This window comes from Hemicordylus capensis, chromosome 13 (assembly GCF_027244095.1).
Source record: "Hemicordylus capensis ecotype Gifberg chromosome 13, rHemCap1.1.pri, whole genome shotgun sequence".
NCBI lineage: Eukaryota > Metazoa > Chordata > Lepidosauria > Squamata > Cordylidae > Hemicordylus > Hemicordylus capensis.
In genome coordinates this window covers 18,390,893-18,411,956 of record NC_069669.1, presented here as the reverse complement: position 1 = coordinate 18,411,956, position 21,064 = coordinate 18,390,893, and the positions used below count along the sequence as shown (strand labels likewise).

Here is a 21,064-nt window from a genome sequence, read left to right as displayed (position 1 = left end):
AACATCTGGGATCTCTGTTAGAGGGAACACTGGTACAGACGCTAGCTTCATCCTTAGCTGCTCACCTGGGGTTCCTAGCCATTCTTTTCAGATGAATAGCCTGGCAGCTAGATGAGGTTTATTTTGCTCAGTGCTAATATATTATAGTGTTTACGTGGCTGTCCTGTAAACCAGGCTGCTGAATTGTGACTAATTAAAAAAAATCCACATGTTCAACATCCAGTGTACTGTTGCTCCATCTTGTCTCGAAAATGTGTTTGGGAAGCAGTGGACCTGATAACTGCTCACTGTCAGTAAGAGATGCACAGTAGGCAAAACAGTACTCTCAGATGGAGTGCCATCTGGTGGCAAAGTTTCTGTTTTTTACTGCCTTGAGATATGGGGAACCTTGCCATGCTTTGTATTCTGAACCAAAGCAGGGTGGTTGAGATGAGAGAGGACATAAGAATATCTCCCTGGATCAGGCCCAAGGCCATCTAGTCCAGCATCCTGTTTCATACAGTGGCCCACCAGATGCCTCTGGGGAGCCCACCGGCAAGAGGTGAGTGCATGCCCTCTCTCCTGCAACTGGTATTTAGGGGCATCGTGCCTCTGAGGCTGGAGGTGGCCCATAGACACCAGACTAGTAGCCTTTGATAGACCTGTCCTCCATGACTTTGCCTAAGCCCCTTTTAAAGCCATCTTAGCTAGTGGCCATCACCACCTCCCATTTTAAAGAAACATCCCATGGCAAAGAGAGGAATCTAACTTGTGTGTTAAACTTATTGTAGTGCTAAATACTTACATCTGAAACACAGATTTAATTTTGGATAGCTCTTTAAAGCAGTATGAACTAAAGTTGGGTATTTGGGTTTGTAGGCTTTTTTATGTGGATATTTTTACACTTTTTGGTCATTAACAGTTTAATCAATTACTGGTGCAAACATATAATGCATGTAAACATCAGCACACCCCTTAGTGAAATGCTCCAGTCCTCTGGCTTCATAAACAGCAAAAAACCAAAAACCTTAGCCATACATATGGATGACAACCAAATATAAATAACTAGATCCAGAAGTACTTGCCAAATTGAATTTAAAATTCTCAGAGGAATTCCTTACACTTCTGCTGGGTTTTGATAAATTTTTGAATATTGCACACCTGTGCTTCTTGGAATTTTAATTTTGGCTTACTTTCCTTCTCATTCCAGTTAGCTTACAGACACGGGACAGGATAGGTACAGGGGGGACTGTTGTCGACTGCAGGGGGCTGTTGGAGAATGAAGGGTAGGTATTCATTTTCTCATGGTTTTTATGGATCTCTTGGTTCGCTTTGGTAGTACATCATTAAATGAATTAATGAGATCTCTCCTATTGTATGCTAATTTTTGAGTAAAATAGCATGAGCAAGAAGATTAAAATCTTGTGGAACTGACAAGACTTGCTTTTGAAAACTGTGTTGAGCAGAAAGTGCTGTGAATATTTTAGGGCAGTGATATTCATTCTTTTTCAAGTGGCAGCACTTTGGCAAGACACCTACAGCATGAAAGCCATTTCCCATTATGCTGACCTTTGCACAGTACTGCGTTTTCCTCGGCACTGGGAGGGCCCTTAAAGGAGATGGGGACCTCTCTTCAGAGCTCTGTGGGGAAAGCGCTGGGAAGGGTGACACTTCCTAGCACTCCGTGCACACCTTCCTAGATAGTGCAGGGGATCAAGAGGGCTCCACTTCCCTTAAAGGAGCCCCCCTGGCACTGGGTAAAATGCAGAGGAGAGGAGAGCTAGTCTTGTGGTAGCAAGCACGACTTGTCCCCTTAGCTAAGCAGGGTCTGCCCTGGTTGCATCTGAATGAGAGACTAGAAGTGCGAGCACTGGAAGATATTCCCCTCCGGGGATGGAGCCGCTCTGGAAAGAGCATCGAGGTTCCTATTTCCCTCCCTGGCAGCATCTCCAAGATAGGGCTGAGCGGGATTCCTGCCTGCAACCTCGGAGAAGCCGCTGCCAATCTGTGAAGACAATTCTGAGCTAGATGGACCAGTGGTCTGACTCAGTATATGGCAGCTTCCTATGTTCCAACACTCCTCTCCGCCTGGTGCCAGGGGGACTAGGCAGAGTATCCAGCTTTAGCCAAATAAGCAAGTAAGAGGGCCACATTTAGGATAGATGGGGCCAGCACTGGACCCTGAGCCTTACAACCAACCCTACTGTTCTAGGGATTTGCTCTAAGAGTTCAAAAGGGAAACAAAACAGACACTCGTGGTTGTGCTAAACAATGCTCTCTGATCTGTATATGTACCAAAAGGGCATTTGTGCCCTCTGTAACTGCTGCATCTGTGCTTCAAGCCGTGGTATCAGTCAGTCTGACAGACTGAGTCCTGCTTCCTCTACTCACGGTGCCAACACAGCCCCAGTATGCAGCGCTCTGCTTGTGTTGCATTGTCACAGACCTCCCATCCTGCCCCTTGCTCTGATAGCCGTAGCTTTGAATCTGCAGAAGTTCTATGGTGTCGCGTAGGGAGAAGCTTGCTTTGTACACCTGGTGGTTCTATCTGAAAGATAAGGAAACTTGGGGCTGAAATGTATCTTGCTCCAGCTTTTTGCACAGCTGAAATGTCTATCCACAGAGGAAGGCGGCTTGTTGCCTCCTTGTCTTTATGTTGCCTGTGTAAGAGCCACATTAATCTTCTGTTGTTGGCACCCTTTTGAAAGACATTAGATTCCTTTTACATCGAGAAATGGCTGACTCCTCTTTAAAGTGGAGCTGTGCAACTTTGGCTGTTTGGGGAGTACAACTCCCATCCTCCCCAGTCACAGTGGCCAGTAATCGGGGATTCTGTCTGTTGTTGTCCAGCATCTGCAGGAGGGCTGGAGTTGTGCAGCCCTCCTTTAAAGCCTAGTCTTCCCGTCCCCCTGCTGAGGTGGACTGGGTTTGCTTCTGAGAGAGTATCTTGGTCCAGTTTCATTCAGGCTGGACTGTTCTTGCAGTGACATGCTTTCGAAGCGCCAACTTGTTCCCCTGAAGGTCATTCCCCCCCAAAGCCCGCCCGCCCGCCCGAGGTTTGTGTGAAGCTCTAATGCCCTGAGCTTGCTGTGCTTTCAGAACGGTTTATGAAGACTCAGGACCTGGAAGGCCGCTGAGCTGTTACATGGAGGAGCCGGCCCCATACAGTGACAGCACAGGTGCCGCTGGAGGAGGGAACTGTAGATTTGTAGAATCCCCTAGCCAAGACCAGGCCTTGCAGGGGCAGCGCTTGCGGACTCCTGATGTGAGAGGCCACGTACAGACGCCCCAGAACAGGCCGCATGGGCATCAGTCGCCATCACCAGACCTGCCTGAAGGCTATGGTAAGAGCACGCCTCGAGAGTCAATGTGCTGTGCGTGTTCCACGCATTTGCACCCTGTTCCTGGCGGCAAAGTGTTCTTGTGCCCTATGGGGAAACCAAATCTTTGCTTTCAAGAAACTTCTTAGGTCTGCAGAGAGTTGCTTTGAAATGTGGGCTTGGTCCAAATATTGATTGTAGAGATGGCATTCCTGTGGCTGTGGTGTGGGAGTGTTTAGTATCCTGCAGTTTTGCTTTCCCGTCTTGGTCCATCTAATGTTCCATTATTATTATTATTACTGGGTTGTTTTCTGCACAAAAGTCCTGTTCACTGAAAAGCAAATTTTGGCTACAGAAAATATCTTGTCACTGCTAATTCTTCATAGTTTATTTCCAGTGCAGTGTTTCTGGTTTCCTTGCAACAGAATTTTGATTTCTGGGGTAGAAAGTGAATATGGCCATAGCCTTCTATTTCTACATCAGAAATTTGAGAGAGAAAAACCCTGAATCCCTAGGCAATGCCATCTTGACTAGTATGCAGTAATTAACACACACCCCTCCCCAGTATACACAGTAAGAACAACCCTGCTGGATCAGGCCCAAGAAGGCCTTTCTAGTCCAGCATCCTGTTTCCCACAGTGGCCCACCAGATTTATTTGTTTGTTTGTTTTGGTTTTACATATTTTTATACCCCCCCCCCCAAACTTAGGTCTCTGGGTGATTTACAACAAAATAAAAGCAACATTAAAACATTAGTTAAAAACAAAAACAAGAAATTTAGAAAATGACAATAGGATGCCTCTGAGAAGCCCACAAGGAGAAGATGAAGGCAAGTTCCCTCTCTTGCTGTTGCTCTCCTGCAAATATTATTCAGAGGCATCCTACCTCTGAGCCTGGAGGAAGCCTGTAGCTATCAAGAATAGTAGCTGTTGATAGACCTGTCCTCCATGAAATTGTCGAAGCCCCTTTTAAAGCCATCCCAGCTGGTGGCCACCACATCCCATGGCAGAGAATTTCATAGATTAATTATGTGCTGTGTGAAAAAGTGCTTCCTTTTGTCGGTCCTAAATGCCTTGGCAATAAAATAAAGGGAATTATTACTAGAGCCGGGGACTGATGGTTAAGAAGTAACTTAGGCATGCTCCTTTTTAAACCCTATGTTATTCCATAGGGGTGTGTAAATATTTTTATTTATTTATTTACAAAATTTGTACACTGCCCCAAACTTTCATCTCTGAGCAGTTAACAGTAACATAAAACAAGTTTAAAACATGTACAAAAACGTAAAACAATTTAAAAATAAACCAGAGATTAAAACCTAAAAAAAATTAGGAAGCTGAGAAAGCTTACATATAGTAAATATGTACTATAACCTGTTAGAGTGGCTCAAATCTAATCTCATCCTTCTGACTTGACTTGTGGCGCACACTTTGCAACAAGATTGCTTAGGTTTCCCCGCTAAAAGCATTATTTTCCTGAACAGTGTATCAAGAGCTCACCAGAATGCTGATTGCTCAGTGTATTCAAACACTTCTCTAGTCTGCCAAAGCGTGCCCCCACCCCCGCATTTTAGTGTGAAAGCAGGTGGAAGGACAGGAAAGTTATTACCTGAGAGCCTCCCACCAATGTTAGTCATAATTGTTCAATCCTTAATGTTTAATCCAGATCACAGGAATGTCTGCCTAGATTAACCAGAGATGGCATAGGTAAAGTGGAAGGGTGAGCAGTTTTAGTCAGTCCTATCTGTAATGATTCTGCCCACCCAGAGAGGCCTGGGGTATTGGGTAGCAAACCCAAGTGGGAAGATGTTCTAAGAAATGCACAAACTTTGCCAAGTATCTGATGCCATCTTTCTTGGAGTCGTGTTCTCTCTTCATAACTAGGCAAATTGTGCACAAGTATATAATACCAAGAAAATATAAACAGCTGCTTTGAGCTTGAGTTAAATTTTAGTAAATGGTTTTGTGAGACGTCCAAAAACGGCGTTTTCACGGTGACAGCGTGATAGGAAGCAGCCGCCTGCTCTTCCGCATTCCCCCCCCCCCCCGTTTTTGCTTCTCTCAGCTTCCTCTGTTTCCCTTGTGTCAGTTTTGGACTGTAAAGCTCTTGGGGCAGAGATGTGTCTTCTGATTCTTTATAAAGCACCATGCGCACCGGTGGCACTATAGAAATAATGTATCTCCTCTCCCCACTTCTCTGTCTAGAACAAAGGACCACAGTACAGGGGCAAGTTTACTTTTTACATACACAAACTGGCGTTAGCACATGGCACGACCCCAGGATACCAAGGTATGTATCGATACTGTCTGCTAGTGTGAATTCATCTGGGTTTCAGTGGGTAGCTGAACTGGTGCATATATGTTGAAAGACTATCCTCTCCTACCCTCTTAGGGAAGACTAGCCCCTTCTTAGTTTAGGGGGTTCGATCACTTAAACCCTTTCCTTCGAAATGTTAGGCTTTGGTCTACAAGTTACTACCTCAGACATGCCCTGAGGGGGCCCCCGCCAACTTTCTGCAGTAATTTCTTAGAGTAATATGGGGTTAATTTAACTCAATACACTATAATTGTTCCTCTTTTTTATTTTTGTAGAGACCTTAACAGTGTGAATTGTGATGAACTTGGACCTCTACCACCAGGTTGGGAAGTTAGAAGTACAGTGTCGGGAAGAATATATTTTGTAGATCATAACAACAGAACCACACAGTTTACAGACCCGAGACTGCATCACATCATGAAGTAAGAAGCCAATGGCAACTACGACTTGATCCGAAGGCTGAGAATCACAGCTGGTGCCCTGGCCCTATGAAACACAAATTGAGGAAGTGATAACTAGTGGTGTGCATGGAACTGGCACCTGCTGGTTCAAAGGTGTATGTGGGGGGGGGGATAGCCTTAAGGACCAGGGAGGGTGCTTCTTTCCCCCACCAGGTTTTCCCTGCTGGTGCTGTGTCTAAAAATGGTCCCACGGGGCAGCAGCGTACTTCCTTGCTGCCCCAGTATATGTCGGACCGGAAGTATGCACGCACACCAAGCACCTCTGGGTATTTCCGGTCCGACGTACATCAGGGCGGCAAGGAGGTATGCTCCTACCCCAAGGGACTGTTTTTAGACACAGTGCTGGTGGGGAAAACACATCCAGGAAGGGGGTAGGAGCACCCTCCCCGGTCCTTAAAGCTATTCTTCCCCCGCTACAACCTTTGAACCGGTTTGTGCACATCCCTACTGATAACTAAAACGTATTTTCCAGTTTTTTAAGTTTTGAGAGAGGGACAGTGTGATCTGGTCCCCTTTGATAAAGTCGAATTGTTGGCTAGTGGAGCTCCATAGCCCTAAAAATTGACTTGCACGTCAGAAGCAGACCGTCATTCATGCTCATCAACAGTTACAAGCTCTAGCAGTTTGGTGGTGGGGCGGGGAGCACTCTAAGGCATATTGTTGTAGGCTTGAATGTTAAAATAGAAGTACAGGAAGTCCTGTGACATGATACGGAATGGCCTGTATTATGCCATAAATGTTCTTCACCTGATGCATAGCAGCATGGGCTGTCCACTGTGGAATAAGCACATCCTAAGGCTTGTCTTGTGGAAGCTGTATCTTAAGGACAGCCCTGCTGGATCAGGCCCACGGCCTATTTAGTCCAGCATCCAGTGGCCCACCAGATGCCTCTGAGAAGCCCACAGGCCTTTGCATCTGAGCAGCTTTAGTTGCGTGTGTGAGAGGCTTATTTCTCATAAAGTGTCCCTGGAGATCCCCTCTTTATTTTGCATAACTTCTTGAGGCTCAAGAAATTATGTAGGGACTGCTTGGGAGTGCGACTCATGGCAAACAGCTTGCTTTGCTTGGAAAAGAGGTGAAATTACTTTGCACCTGACAGCTGTGTGCTCTGGCCGATGAAAGCTTCTGTCCCAATAAATGCTTTAGTCTTCGAGATGCCACAGGACTCCTAGTCCGTTGCAACAAAAACAAGGATGCCCCTCTGAAATAGAAGTTGTTCCAGTTCCCCACCACCGGTAGTGTTGTTGTCATGTGTAATTCCTTAAAGATACTGTTTCTTTACATTGATATTTGAGGAACCAAAGACTAACACCACGCAATAGCTTACCCTCATACTGCATGAAAGCACAATCCTCTTGCATCGCATTCCTCCCCCCCCCCCCGCTGCCTTTTTGAGTGTAACCCTTTTCCTCCTTTCCCCCCCCCCCCCAAGTCACCAATGCCAACTAAAAGAACCCAACCAGCCTTTGCCTGTGCCGAGTGAGGGCTCCTTAGAAGACAGTGAGGAGTTGCCTGCCCAGAGGTACGAGCGTGATTTGGTGCAGAAGCTGAAGATCCTTCGGCACGAACTCTCTCTCCAGCAGCCCCAAGCTGGGCACTGCCGCATCGAAGTATCAAGGGAGGAGATATTTGAGGTATGTTGACTTGTGCCTAAGGCAGCACGAGAAGTAAGGCCTGCCCGTTGCTTCCGTGGACGGACTCTGGCTTGCTGCAGATGTGGCTGGTCATAAAAGACATGGCCTCTGTGAGGTCTGAGGATGCAGTGAAGCTTCATTGGAAGCTTCAAGGAAGGAACTACGCCTTGGTGGCCCCAAGTGTTACTCCGCTTGTTATACTATCCGCTTATTATCCGCTTATAGCTTTAAGCCGCGGTCAAAAGGCTACAAAGAGGGGGATGTAGGCAGTGGCAGCGGCTGCTTCTTGGGACTGGGGGCAGAGGGGAAGGGAGTTGCTGGGGGTAACCATAGGCGGGGCTAATAGTAGGCAGATCCACCCCTAAGTTGAAAAGAAGTGAATCACCAGCCCATGGTTTTCTCCATCTGTAAAGTTGTTTACTTGTCTCAACCAAAATCTCCCATCATTCACACCAATACTTGGCAGCTGGCTGTTTAGTGCTAAATTCATTGTTTTGTTTGGCTGTGAGTAAAGAAATCCTTCCTTTTTAGAGTGGTTCATGATGGGTGTCAGTGTGGAAGGTAGCCATGCCCCGACCTCCGCCAAGTCCCAATGCTGTGTCTTCCCCTCATGAGCGCCACCCTGTCTTCTGTCAGCCTTGCCTCCATTGCTCCCCCTCCTTGCCATCTCAGCCCCCTCTTCCTCACTCCATGCAGGATCTGCCAAGAAGATCAGTTGAAGTAGGGGGTGTGTTTGAATCTTGAGCGCCTATTTCCAGGTAGCCCCTGTATACGTGTTCCACACTGCTTGAAAATACCACAATGTGTTTTGCCTCCCACAAAGCCCACTAGGTTCCTTTCTTCGCTCAAATATGGACATGCATGCTTCAGTTATATTAAAAAGCAAGCCTTATTTCTCCTGTTCTCACAGTATAAACAAGTCTGTGATATGTCTTTGGACTGCAATCCTATGTCGGGATGTGCACTAACTGGTCCGGAGTTCGGGCCAATTTGGCAGTGGGGGCGGCAGTCACCTTTAAGGAGCAGGGAGGGTGCTCATCCCCGCCCCCCGCCATGTTTCCCTCGCCGGCACTGTCTGCAAAGCCGCTGGCGCGGGGCGGCAGCATACATCCATACACCGGCCACTTCTAGTTCAATGCCGACCGGGGCAGCAAGGAGGTATGCTGTCACCCCACGCCAGCGGTTTTGTAGACAGTACCCGCGGAGGAAACGCGACGGGGGGCATGAGCACCCTCCCTGCTCCTTAAAGGTAACCCCCTGCTACTGCCGGACAAGCTGAGCGCCCGTTCATGCACATCCCTAATCCTATGCACATAGCAGTTACCTGGGAGTGAGCCCCAATGAGTTCATTAAAGCTTTACTTGGAATAAACTGTATAGAATTGGCTACAGTTCTATGCAGCATTTATTTATCTATTTATCTATCTATCAAACTTGTACACTGCCCCAGTTTTTCATGTCTGGGCGGTTAACAATAGTATAAAACAAGTTAAAAACATATACAAAATCTAAAAACAATTTAAAAATAAACCTGAAATTAAAACCTAAAAATTTAGGAAGCTGAGAAAGCTTGTGCGAAAAGATGGTTTTCAAATGTTGTTTTTTTTAATTGCCAGAGATGGGGAGGATCATATCTCAGCAGGGAGCGCATTCCACAATCTCGGGGCAGCAACCGAGAAGACCTGTCTCTGTGTGGCCACCAAATGAGTTGGCGGTAACTGGAGACGGACCTCTCCAGATGACCTCAATGGGCGGTGGGGCTCATATTGAAGAAGACATTCTCAAATACCCAGGGCCTAAGCCATTTAGGATTTAGGGCTTTACTTGAGACTCCTTTATCAGATCTGAAAATTAAGCCATATAAACTACAAACCTGTACAAAGAACTTCGGCTGAGGACCTCTCTTTTCAATACTTCTCCCAATCCCTTCCCCACCCCCGCAAATAGTAAAACACAAAATAACCACCAACAGCAAACAGAAACAGGGCCTAAGGACTGGAATGCTGGAGCTACTGGACTCTTTGGGACTGGCCTGGTTTCTAAGTTGTGCCTGTTGGGGTGCCTGTTAGGTTGCCCATGAAAAGAAGGCAATCTCAGAGTTCTTACAAAATACGCATATTTGTGCAACAAACAGGAAAAGTTTGAAGTTGTCCAATTAGTAATTTCAGTTAAAATGCCTTGTTTTATTTGGAAGCTATCACACACACACACACACACACACAACACACACACACACACACCACCCTTCACCCTCAAGAAAGGTGAGAGAGCAAGAGAAAGACAAAGGAGCACGCAGGAGGCTTTGCTTAGAGTCCCAGAAGAAGAGGGAAGGTGGGCAAGGGGCAGCTTCCTTGTTACTAAAATAACTACCCAGAGGAAGTGCCAGTCCACCATATTCCTCCACCTTCCCCCTCATTCTCTAGATCTCTGAATTTTGCCAAGGTTTGCTAGTGGCTTTTTTAAAAAGAAAAGGCAAAGAAAAGAGCAGCCAGCAAATGCTGAGTGAGAAGAAAAGAGCTGGCTTCCCTCTGGAGAAAGGTAGCCAGAGCTCCTACCTGTTATGAACTCCATTTGCTTGCAGATGGAGTGCTCCCATTTTGCATACAGGTCTCCAGAGAGTCAGCTCAGCCTGCCTAGAACAACTCTGGGAAATCAGATGGCTGGGCTAGCCTTGTTTGCTCACTATAGGTCAAAATAGGTGCCTGTAAGCTGTTCTGACATCTGATTGGTTGGGGGCTGGGCTAGCCCCTGCCCACCCTTAGGGAAAAGAGAGGCACGTCCTGATCGGTGCTGAGGCACTAAATATGCAATTTGGGTAGTGACTGAGTGTGGCAGTTACTTCATTTGTGTGCTACGGATTCCACTGAACACCCTAAGAGGGAGGCAATGGCTTTACAAAGGAATTTAGAAAAAAGACCAAGAGCCCGCACCATCTACTGGCAAGCAGGGAAAATGCAAAAGCAACATTCAAGCAAGAGAGACAGTCACACAGAGAGGCAGAGAGGAAGAGATGGTATGTTCAGTGAGAGAATGGGGGGCTGGCAACACCCCCTCTGCCCCAAATGAGAAGCCTTCTCTGGATGTAGAGAGGTGTATATGGTGAGCTGCTACTGGAAAAAGTGCTCATCTGCTCAAAACAAACTTCTTTTTCTTTAGGAATCTTACCGTCAGATAATGAAGATGAGGCCAAAAGACCTGAAAAAAAGGCTGATGGTGAAGTTCCGAGGAGAAGAGGGCTTGGATTATGGTGGAGTGGCAAGGTAAAAACCAGATTCCTCAAATGATGTGTGCTAGGCAAAGGGAGCCTTGACAAGGAATCACTAACAGTCTAGATAAAAATTCAAGGACACTCTTGGTTGAACCTGGAAATATTAGTGGGGCAAGTATTCAAACTTTTGAGTTTCACCGAACTGTTTGACTGACCGAAATGTGTATGGACTGTAAAATTCCCTTCATATTTGCATTCTAAATTAAGGTTCTGTGGACTTGAAAGGCTTGTCTGTTCTTCTGAACTACCCTAGTTGCACTTCCCTGTCATATTTTAAATGTCTGTGTTCATCATGCCAACGCAGAATTAAACATTTTAATATTTAGTGCTTGTCAATTTCATCCTGACCTTTGGAAGCTGCACTTCTTGTTGTTCCTTACGGTGTAACTGACAGTTTTGGAGGGTTTCCCCTGTTCTTTTATTCCACCTGCCTTTGTCTTTGGCATACATGTCACTTCTCTCAGTAATAGGTCTGTGTTTCATCCTGGGATCCTGTATTAATGCTGATCATTGTCTTGCATTTGAGTTCTCATTTCCTGGGCTTGGCGGCTCTTCCATGGGCTGAATGCGTCAGGGACTGAAATAATCTTGAGTAAGACCTTTTTTGCTTTTGTCTAGCTCGGCTGATAAGTTCTCTAATCTAAAATTCTCCAGACGAAATTTTTGTGTCTGGGAGCTCTTCCCTTTTGACCTCTCCCTTGTAATCACTGGCATGTTGCAAGAGGTTTTTTGTGTTTTTTTTAAGTCTGTGCTTTGATTTTGTCTAGACAATTGCTGAATCCTGTAGTATGGCTTATCCAAACGTCTGTTTAGCTTCAGGGAGATCTACATTGTGCAACTAAGCTATTCTCCTGTGCCAGATCGCAACTCACCACCTACCTTCCACCAAGTGCCTTCACTCACAAACCTGTCAGTTATCAAAGTTGTCTCAGAAACAAACTTCCTGTATAATATATTTGTTCTCCTGTTTGTTTGGCAACTAGTCGAGTCTCAACACTGTCTGGGGAGAGTCCTTTTCCTTTCCTTTTTATAATGGCATTTACAGGAATAAAAAGTATGGATAAACAAAAGTAGATGATTAAACACTTAGCTCAGATGCCTGTTACAGAACACTGCAGAGAGACTGTTTGGGGGATAATATCAATTCTCCCATCGCCACTTAGCCAAGGGCTATCAGTGTCTTCCTTCACCAACTTTAATCAAGTTTGTTGAGTTTAAAATGAAAATGGCTAGCAGCCAGTCCTCTGTGGTACCATTTGTAGCCTTCATTTTTGAAGCCAACTGTTCTAACTTGCTGTTAAAGAACTATCAATGAGAATTTTTTTAAACCTTTAGAATTGGTATAAGCTTTACCTTATGCAGTTTTCTGAAGAAACTTAGAGCATCGCAAGGAACCTGTTCCCAACAATAGTACTACTTTTTAACACCAATCCCCAGTATGCTTTTTATTTTTTGAAAATCTATTTTTAAAAAAATATTTTTATTTTACTTTTTATTTTTCTAAAATCCCACCAACAGTATCCTGAAAAGTCAGCTTTTAAATAGTGAGTGCATGACTAGACTACATCTTTGTAACAGAGATGGACTTAATTTCCATAGTCTGTAGTTGTGTTGGGGTGTAGCTCAAGAGAGTTCTGTGGAACAAGTGAGTGCTTGCATTCTTCTCTCCCAGTAGAACCTTATCAAAGGATAGCCTTTTCCACATACAGCCCCAAGGCGGAATTCTGTGGGTTTTTCCTGGGGCAGTGGCTGGAATTGTCCAAAGTTCGCCTTGGGACCCAGTTGGCAACTGGAACTCGTATATTACATGGCAGACAAGTCCCTTTCTTCCAAAGAGCCTGGCCTAGCTCCTTGCCTTAATTGCTGGCTGCATAATACAACCCCCCCCCCCCAGTCTCTTCTAAAACTTCATTGGCAAACTGTCTCTTGGTCTGGCAGGGAGTGGCTGTACCTTCTGTGCCATGAGATGTTAAACCCCTATTATGGACTCTTCCAGTACTCCACGGATAACATTTATATGCTGCAAATCAATCCAGACTCCTCTATCAATCCTGTAAGTATTCCGGTATAATAGTCCTACTCTTCGGACCTTGTTTCGTCGCTTGCAGGTGATCTGTTCGAGTGAAACCATGTGAATGGCAAGCGGTCAGGGCCCAAAGCGTGGCTCTGCAGATCCTGTGAGCTCAGTGTGGCTTCAGATCCACGAGTTGCTCCATCTCCTCCGTGCCTCATAGCACACTAGTGTTGAAGCAGAAGAGTTTCAAAAGCCGCTGGAGAGATGGCATGGGTGTGGGGAGAGAGAGTGTGATCCCTCTGGTATAACACCCTTCCAGCTTTGGGGTGCCACTAAGCAGCTTTTTGGATCTCAGCCCTAATCCGCAGATGTGCAAAGTATCGCTTGGGATCTCAGTGAGCGGAGTCCACAGAGCCTCTATGCATAGCTCTTATAGAATGCAGATTGCTCAGGGCCCAGCGTGAATGTGTTGGGCTGGGAGTTTGCACGTGGACCTGCATGTGTGAAGTGAGCCGTGTGCATATGGCAGGTGGGGGCAGCTAGGCTGGGCTTGGTTGCAGGAGGGTGCTGGTGACGTTGGCACAGTCCCCGGCCTCCACTGTGTACAGGGCTGTCGTGTTGGCCCAGTGGGAGGGCCGAGCATTCCCATCTTGTATGTTACGCAAGTCTTCCTGTTTTTATTATTTTTCCAGTTGACATCAAATACTCAGGTGAAGGTATGTATCTGCAATATGGCTGAGGAAGCTGCTTGTAGTGGACTAATTTGTAGAGCCTCCACAAAGGCAATTAAAGATTAATTCAAGCGCTTCCTGTTAACTGCCTTGTCAGTTTCACACTAAACATTCATTGCCTAGTTAGCTGCTCACACGTTTGCCCCTTGGAGCCCCCACTGCATGTTAACCATGTTTACAGAACTCTCCCGACACAACTGTACCCAAAGCATCTCCATCTCGCCAAAAGGTGGCACTTGATGCAGCATATGTGCCCAAGTAAGCAGTTGGTTGCCCCGGGGAGTGACTGGCAAGATGCAATACTTTCTTTGCAAGACAAATATGGGAAGCATTAGAATGGCTGGTAGGTTTGGAATGCATTCAGCATTGTCAGGGATGATGGAAGCGTGACATACTGTTCTGAGGAGCACTAGTGTGATTATCTTTTTGGCAAGCATCCTACCAAAGTGTTGATTTGGCCTGACTTCCTGCGGCTGAGATCTTATTCCCCTAGTTGTAAATACCTTGCCTCCTGTCTAGATGAGATCTTAACATAAACAGCCACATCTGTGGCTAAGCCCTCTTGGCAAAAAGCCCAAAGTACCAAACTACAGGATGGTCAGGGATCCACTGGAGGTGGATTTGAGTAGGAGTTCCCACCTGAGTTGTTGGAAATGATCTATGTACTGGTAAGACAAGTTGTAGGTAGTTGGGAAAGGGCTGCCATGGGCTTAATGTGGCCCAACGTTCCATACTGAATATATTCATTCAGCTATATTGGCAACATGGAATTCTGTAGGAGTTCCTAAATTTCTCGTCCAGAGGGCTTGAGATCATTGAATGAAGTCTCTTCTGCACTGTGGAATGGTTGAAAGCATATATCAGGCCACAAGATGTCAGTACTCTGCTGCTGCTGCCGCCTCACTGAACGAGCCTCGCTCTCGGGCATCTCTTGCAGGATCATCTTTCTTACTTCCACTTTGTTGGTCGGATAATGGGTCTGGCTGTGTTTCATGGGCACTACATCAACGGGGGTTTCACAGTTCCTTTCTACAAGCAGCTGCTGGGCAAGCCCATCCAATTATCCGATTTGGAGTCAGTTGACCCAGAACTACACAAGAGTTTAGTTTGGATTTTGTAAGTATTTCATTCCACAAACTGAAACGAAGAGGAACTCCAGAGTAGTTTTGGGCTGGGGCCGAAATTCAATTTAGTGGGCCTCTTAGACCACTAAAGTTATTGCAGTCTGCATTGCCTGTTCCAGTGGTTTGGGAGTGATTCCATACGGATTTGTTGAGCTCTCCAACAAGCTTCCCAGCCATTTCAATGGACAATCAAACCAGGGGGGATGCCACTCCTGGGCAAGTGCTGGGTGGGGGGTGCAATATTCCAACCCAGTTAGGATCCTTCTTTAATTGTTTAAACAAGAACTTATTGAAGTTAGATACTGAATTGATATAAACTCCTTCCATAGCAACCGGCTTGTTGCTTGTTAAACGTGATAGAATTTAACTTCCTGGTTAACAGGGTTTCATTTACCGAGTGCTGTGCCTTCTTGAAATGTGGCAGACCAGATGTCGTGGGGGGCGGGGGAGGTCCACCATCTTCTCCTGTCAAAACTGTTCCTTGGCTTCGCACTATCAAAACATTTCTCTAAAGACAACATTGCACGTACACTGGCAGAAGCCGTGTCACTCATCTTGTTGTGATCCTGGTTGACAGGGAAAATGATATCACCCCAGTTCTGGACCATACCTTCTGCGTGGAACACAATGCTTTTGGCAGGATCCTACAGCACGAGCTTAAACCAAATGGCCGAAATGTTTCCGTTACAGAGGAGAACAAGAAAGAATATGTCAGGTAACGCCAGGAGAAGAAAAACCTTCCCCCCGAGTAATGAATTGGTGGTGGCTCCTCTTTGCCAGCTCTAGCCTCAGTTGGCACGTTGGGCTTCTAGACCTCCAGTGGCCTCTTTAACATCGCTGTAGGTGAGACTGAGAGATAAGTGGCTGTTATCCCAGCGTCACCCTTTGAGTTGCATAGCTGGATGGGATCTGAACTCGGCTCTCCCCATCCTAGTCCAGCACTAACTCACCACTATGCCATGCTGGCTCTCCATTTTTGGTGGGTAGTGAATTGTTAGCGCTTATGGTGGGCTACATTCGCACCAGAATCTGAATCTGCTGCCCAGCCTCTGCTGCAGTGGGCCCTTGGCTGCTTTGGAGGGTGATGCTTCCCCATTCTGGTGTCTCTGGGCCATTTGCCCATCATTTCTTCAACCAGCCTTTCCGAAACCATTTGGAGCTTGACACAAAAAGCCAAGTTGGACTCCTATTGGGAGTAATGGGAGAAGATCATGGGATTGGGGCCTGTGCCCCTTGTGCTTGCCCTTAAGAACTGTGTAGAGTCACACATGGCTGTCAGGTAGCATTGGAGGCAGAACAGGAAGGCGGGGGGGTGAGGAAAAGGGAAGCCACACACTTGACTCCCCACCCCACACAAAGGATCGGGCCTGTGTAAAGGTATTGTCCCATCTGATCCAGAATCTCCTATGTTTTGGAACTTTTAGAAACTTATACTATCTTGCTTCTGTATATCTTTTGTTGCTGCCGCCGCCGATTTTGTTTCACTTGCAACATTCCACACCTTCAGAGTACAGTTCTCAGTTCAGTCTCTCTTCCTCCCTTTCCCCGCCAGGTTGTATGTTAACTGGCGGTTCATGAGAGGAATTGAGGCCCAGTTCCTGGCTCTTCAGAAAGGTTTTAACGAGCTGATTCCTCAACACCTACTGAAGCCTTTTGATCAGAAGGAGCTGGAGGTATTTACTGGAATCTTGTGACTGGGGTGGCCCATAATGTGAAAAGAGTCTTCTACAGATTCTTCCCCCTTTCCCCCCATACTGAATACAGTGGATATAGTTCTGTCTGATGTTACTAGCTTGTGCTAGACTTGCTTTTTTGCATCTCACTAGTGTTGTTGTTGTTGTTTTGTTATTATTTATTAATAATAATTTGATTTCTATACCAGCCTTCCAAAAATGGCTTAGGGCAGTTTACACCGAGAAGTAATAAATAAATAAGATGGATTCCTGTCCCCAAAGGGCTGACAATCTAAAAGAAACAAGACACCAGCAACAGTCACTGGAGGTAGTGTGCTGGGGGCGGATAGGGCCAGTTACTCTCCTCCTGCTAAATAAAGAGAAACACCACATTGAAAGCTGCCTCTTTGCCAAGTTAGCAGGGGTAAATAGACTAACGTATCTATTTTGGAGTCATTGCAAGTATGCCAGGGCTGTTGTCTTGGGTAAACAGCATGCAAGTGATGCATGGTCCAGATTAGAATGGGACAGTGGTGTGAAAAGGCTGTAACACTTTAGGACAGGGGTTCTCAAACATAGGTCCCCAGATTCTGTTGGACTACAATGCCCAACGCCCCCTGCCACATTGCAGCAAGGGGGCGATTGGAGTTGTAGTCCAACAACATCTGGGGACCCAAGTTTGAGAATTCCTGCTCTAGGGACTGATGCCTGTTTCAGTTTTAGAAATAAAGTTGATTCTGTCATGAAGAAGTGAAATCCTTTTCCCTCAGAAAAGTTGTGACGAGTGTGGCCTGTATCAGAGAATCCCAGTTGCAACTCCTTCCATCCCCAGCCAAAAGCCATTGCAGGTGGGGATGCTGGGAGTTGTAGACAATAGCATCTGGGATTCCTTGTTATAGGGAACACTGCTTGTGACTGCTTTAGCACAGGATCTTATGTGGGCATTTTATTTTTACATTTATATCCCACTCTTCCTCCAAAGACCCCAGAGTGGTGTACATTGGTGATGTTTATCCTCACGGCAATCCTGTGAGGTAGGTTAGACTGAGAGAAAAATGACTGGTCCAGAATCACCCAACGAGTTTGATGGGGATTTGAACTTGGGTCTCTACAGATTGGAAAAAAACAAGTATAGGGCTTGATGCTGCATCTTCTTTAAAAGTGCAGCGCCTACAATTCTGGCTTGCTTTGAGTCAAGTTAACTTGATAGACAATCTTCTAGAGTTAACAACATTCTGCCGGGGTAGCTGCCATGGCAGCCCCCAAAGCCTTTGCTAATTGTCGCAAACATGTGGGAGGCCTGCAGGGTTGGCCTGCTAGAATCTGCTAATGTGCCCTCGGGGCATCTCCAGGCAAAGACTTGCCTGTATGGTTTGCAAAGTGAAAGTAGTTGCCATAGAGATTTGAAATTAGGGAACAAGAAGGCCATTGCCATCGCAGCAGGAATGAAGGCCTCCTCGATATTAAAAATCCAGTTGGCTGCCCTAAAGGGAGATATTGCTTGATTCACTAACATTAAGCATCTGTCTTGTCTGACGTGTGCTCTTTTATTATCCCAAGTGATATGGATTTCACAACTTGGCTTAATCTCAGTTTGCTTACCCTGGGAGAATGCATTTTTTTACTTCAAGATGTATTTGCCAAGGATGCACGTGGCAGCTAGTAGAACAAGAGGGGTGCCTATGAAGCGCCCCCTCACTCCTCCTCTGTGCGTTCCCCTCCAACCTGTCTGTGATCTGTCAGCTCATCATAGGAGGCCTGGACAAGATCGACTTGAACGACTGGAAGTCCAACACCCGGCTCAAGCACTGCATGGCAGACAGCAATATTGTCAAGTGGTTCTGGCAGGCGGTGGAAGCCTTTGACGAGGAGAGGAGGGCCAGGCTGCTGCAGTTCGTGACAGGCTCCACAAGGGTGCCGCTTCAGGGCTTCAAGGCGTTGCAAGGTGACTGCTGGGGAGGCTGAGTTAGCCCGCTTTGGGAGGGGCACCTCCCAAAGTAACCTCCTCTCCCCACTTGCTCCTCCGCGATCCATCTGCTCTTTATAACCATACTATGGAAACTGTGATTGTTATGTATGAGTCACTCACATGGAGGCAGGCCATGTCATAGGAAGCTGCCATATACTGAGTCGGACCATTGGTCTATCTAGCGCAGTATCATCTTCACAGACTGGCAGTGGCTTCTCCAAGGTTGCAGGCAGGAATCTCTCTCAGCCCTATCTTGGAGAAGCCAGGGAGGAAACTTGGAACCTAGATGCTCTTCCCAGAGCAGCTCCATCCCCTGAGGGGACTATCTTAGAGTGCTCATACTTCTAGTCTCCCTTTCATACGCAACCAGGGTGGACCCTGCTTAGCTAAGGGGTCAAGTCATACTTGCTACCACAAGACCAGCTCTCCTCTCCAAACCATGATGGTCTACTCCAGCAGTGACTCTCCAAGATCTCACAGGGCTCCCCACGGCTCTGTTACCCGAGACACCTCGTGACTGGAGAGACGAAACTGGTGCTCTGCTGCCGTCTTAGGATTGTTTCCCAATAAATCAGGGCCAAGTTGCATGTAACATTAAAACACATTTATTGGGCCTTGCATGCCCCCCACCCCACTTAACTTAGCAGCTGCAAGGGGGTGGCCAGGCCTGTGTTGGGGGAAATAAAGAAAATAAATAGTAAATCCTCTCTTCACCCCACTTCATGGGTGCTGCTACGACGACGACAAATATTCATATACTGCTTTTCAACAAAAATTTCCAATGCAGTTTACACACACACACACACACACACACACACACACACACACACACACACACACACACACACACTTTTATATATTAAAGGGCTCCCTGTCTCCAAAGGGCTCACAATCTAAAACTGGGGTGAGGGGGAAGAGGAAATAGGCAAGGGCCAATAAAAGAATACCTTGACCGTAACATGTCGGTGGGCCCTCAGTGTGCTCATAATGCTGACCTCCTTTTTTGCTAGGCGCATGGCCCCCCGTTGCTGACTTGCACTCTGTGGAGGGGGACGGGACCTTCCCTCCTTGTTTGGTGCATGTTAGGCCAGTGGCGAGTGTGTGGTTGCTGCGTCTCTGAAGGGCCTTAACTAGAATGTCTCTTTGCAAGGTTCTACAGGCGCGGCAGGCCCCCGGCTCTTCACCATCCATTTGATCGATGCAAATACGGACAACCTTCCCAAAGCTCATACGTGGTAAGACTGACTCTTGCGTTCGTCAGACAGCACGATGGCGCGTGCTTGTGGATATGTTCGCTCAGAATGCCCAGGTGACATGCAATGGCAATCCCATGCAGAAAGCAAGTCTTGAATTATTTGTCTGGGGGGTGTATTTCTTGCCTTCCATTTTTAATGACCTCTTGCTCCCCCTTTTTTTTTTTAAAAAGTGTGTGGCGGGGGGCTGCTTTTGGTCCTGATGGGGGTTCAAAATGTGTATGCGATAGTTGAATGCACGTTGGAACTTTCCCAGAGGAAAGGTGAGTAGAGGGAAGCAATTTGGAGCGGAGAAGAGGCAAGTAGATAAGCGCCACCCTTTTGCCACTGGAGCCCTGCTGGATCACACAGAGGCCCCGCCTGGTCCAACATCCCATTTCTCACAGTAGCCAACCAGATGCCTCTGGGAAGCCCAACAGCAGGGCATGAAGCCTATGACCACCTCCCCCGCACCCCCACTGTTGCTGACTTGCAACTTGTGTTCGGTAAAAAGATGCTTCTCTTGCAGTGATCCATGTGAGAAGCAGGCTGGGATCTCCCCACCCCCACCCCCCAATGATAGCACTTGTGTAGACTAAACGTTTCCAGACCTCGCCTTTCACTGGGTCATCAGCCTTTGAATCGGGCCTGTGATCCAAAAGTGCTCTGAAATGCTGCACTGGTGAGGGGAGAAGGGTGTCTTCCTGGCAAAGATCTCCTATGGACACTCTGCTGTAAAAACTGGGATTCACAAGAAAAGTACCATAAGAGAGTACTTTGCCGTGCCCTGCCTCCTTGGTCCTGTTTGCACAGCCATGCCGTGTGGCAGGAGCGATGGAGTTGCTTTGTCGTCCATTCTTACCCGTCAGTCAGTGAGCACAGTCAGTGAGCACAGATGACCTGGTTTTGTGTGTGTCTGCGTACTTGTTTGTACAGGAGAGAGTGGATGCTTTAGGAATATAGGTACTGGTTTTGGGGATGCACTGCATAAGGGAACAGGCTATTGCAGGTGGAAGGTGGCTGTAGTTGGTGGTGGGGGGGAGAGAGAGAGAGCATACTTTGCAGATGTGTGCATCTTTTCTTAGCTTTCCATTTTAAGAATTCTTTCTTTTGCAATAGCAATATGTGTTTCTTGCATCTGAATCCCTTGGCAGTTTCCCTTGGCATTGCTTCAGCACAGTATCTATTTCAGACTTTTGATGTGTTGCTCGGCTTAGTATTTTATGTGAAAGCGTGAAACTTCTCCCAGTAGAGGAATTCTCTGAATCAATTCTGAAAGACAAAAGCTTTTTGTTGTCGTTTGGATCCAAATGTTTAGAATTGCATTCTGAATGCGGTCTTAAA

The 21,064-nt window shown here is 46.6% G+C and overlaps 1 protein-coding gene across 5 annotated transcripts in view; it reads left to right on the top strand.

Annotated features, from left to right (window-relative positions):
* SMURF1 (SMAD specific E3 ubiquitin protein ligase 1) overlaps positions 1–21,064 on the top strand; it is a 67,145-nt gene that overhangs the window by 41,877 nt on the left and 4,204 nt on the right. For 2 of the 5 annotated variants that reach the window (XM_053276206.1, XM_053276211.1), the window contains 13 exons: positions 1,190–1,265; positions 3,079–3,323; positions 5,504–5,588; positions 5,891–6,037; positions 7,509–7,710; positions 10,866–10,969; positions 12,916–13,030; positions 13,684–13,707; positions 14,660–14,838; positions 15,424–15,561; positions 16,399–16,519; positions 18,263–18,464; positions 19,639–19,723. In XM_053276206.1, coding sequence (XP_053132181.1) covers positions 1,190–1,265; positions 3,079–3,323; positions 5,504–5,588; positions 5,891–6,037; positions 7,509–7,710; positions 10,866–10,969; positions 12,916–13,030; positions 13,684–13,707; positions 14,660–14,838; positions 15,424–15,561; positions 16,399–16,519; positions 18,263–18,464; positions 19,639–19,723 — 1,723 coding nt within the window. The remainder of the gene's footprint in view (positions 1–1,189; positions 1,266–3,078; positions 3,324–5,503; positions 5,589–5,890; positions 6,038–7,508; positions 7,711–10,865; positions 10,970–12,915; positions 13,031–13,683; positions 13,708–14,659; positions 14,839–15,423; positions 15,562–16,398; positions 16,520–18,262; positions 18,465–19,638; positions 19,724–21,064) is intronic. The other 3 variants (XM_053276207.1, XM_053276209.1, XM_053276208.1) reach the window with 3 other exon arrangements.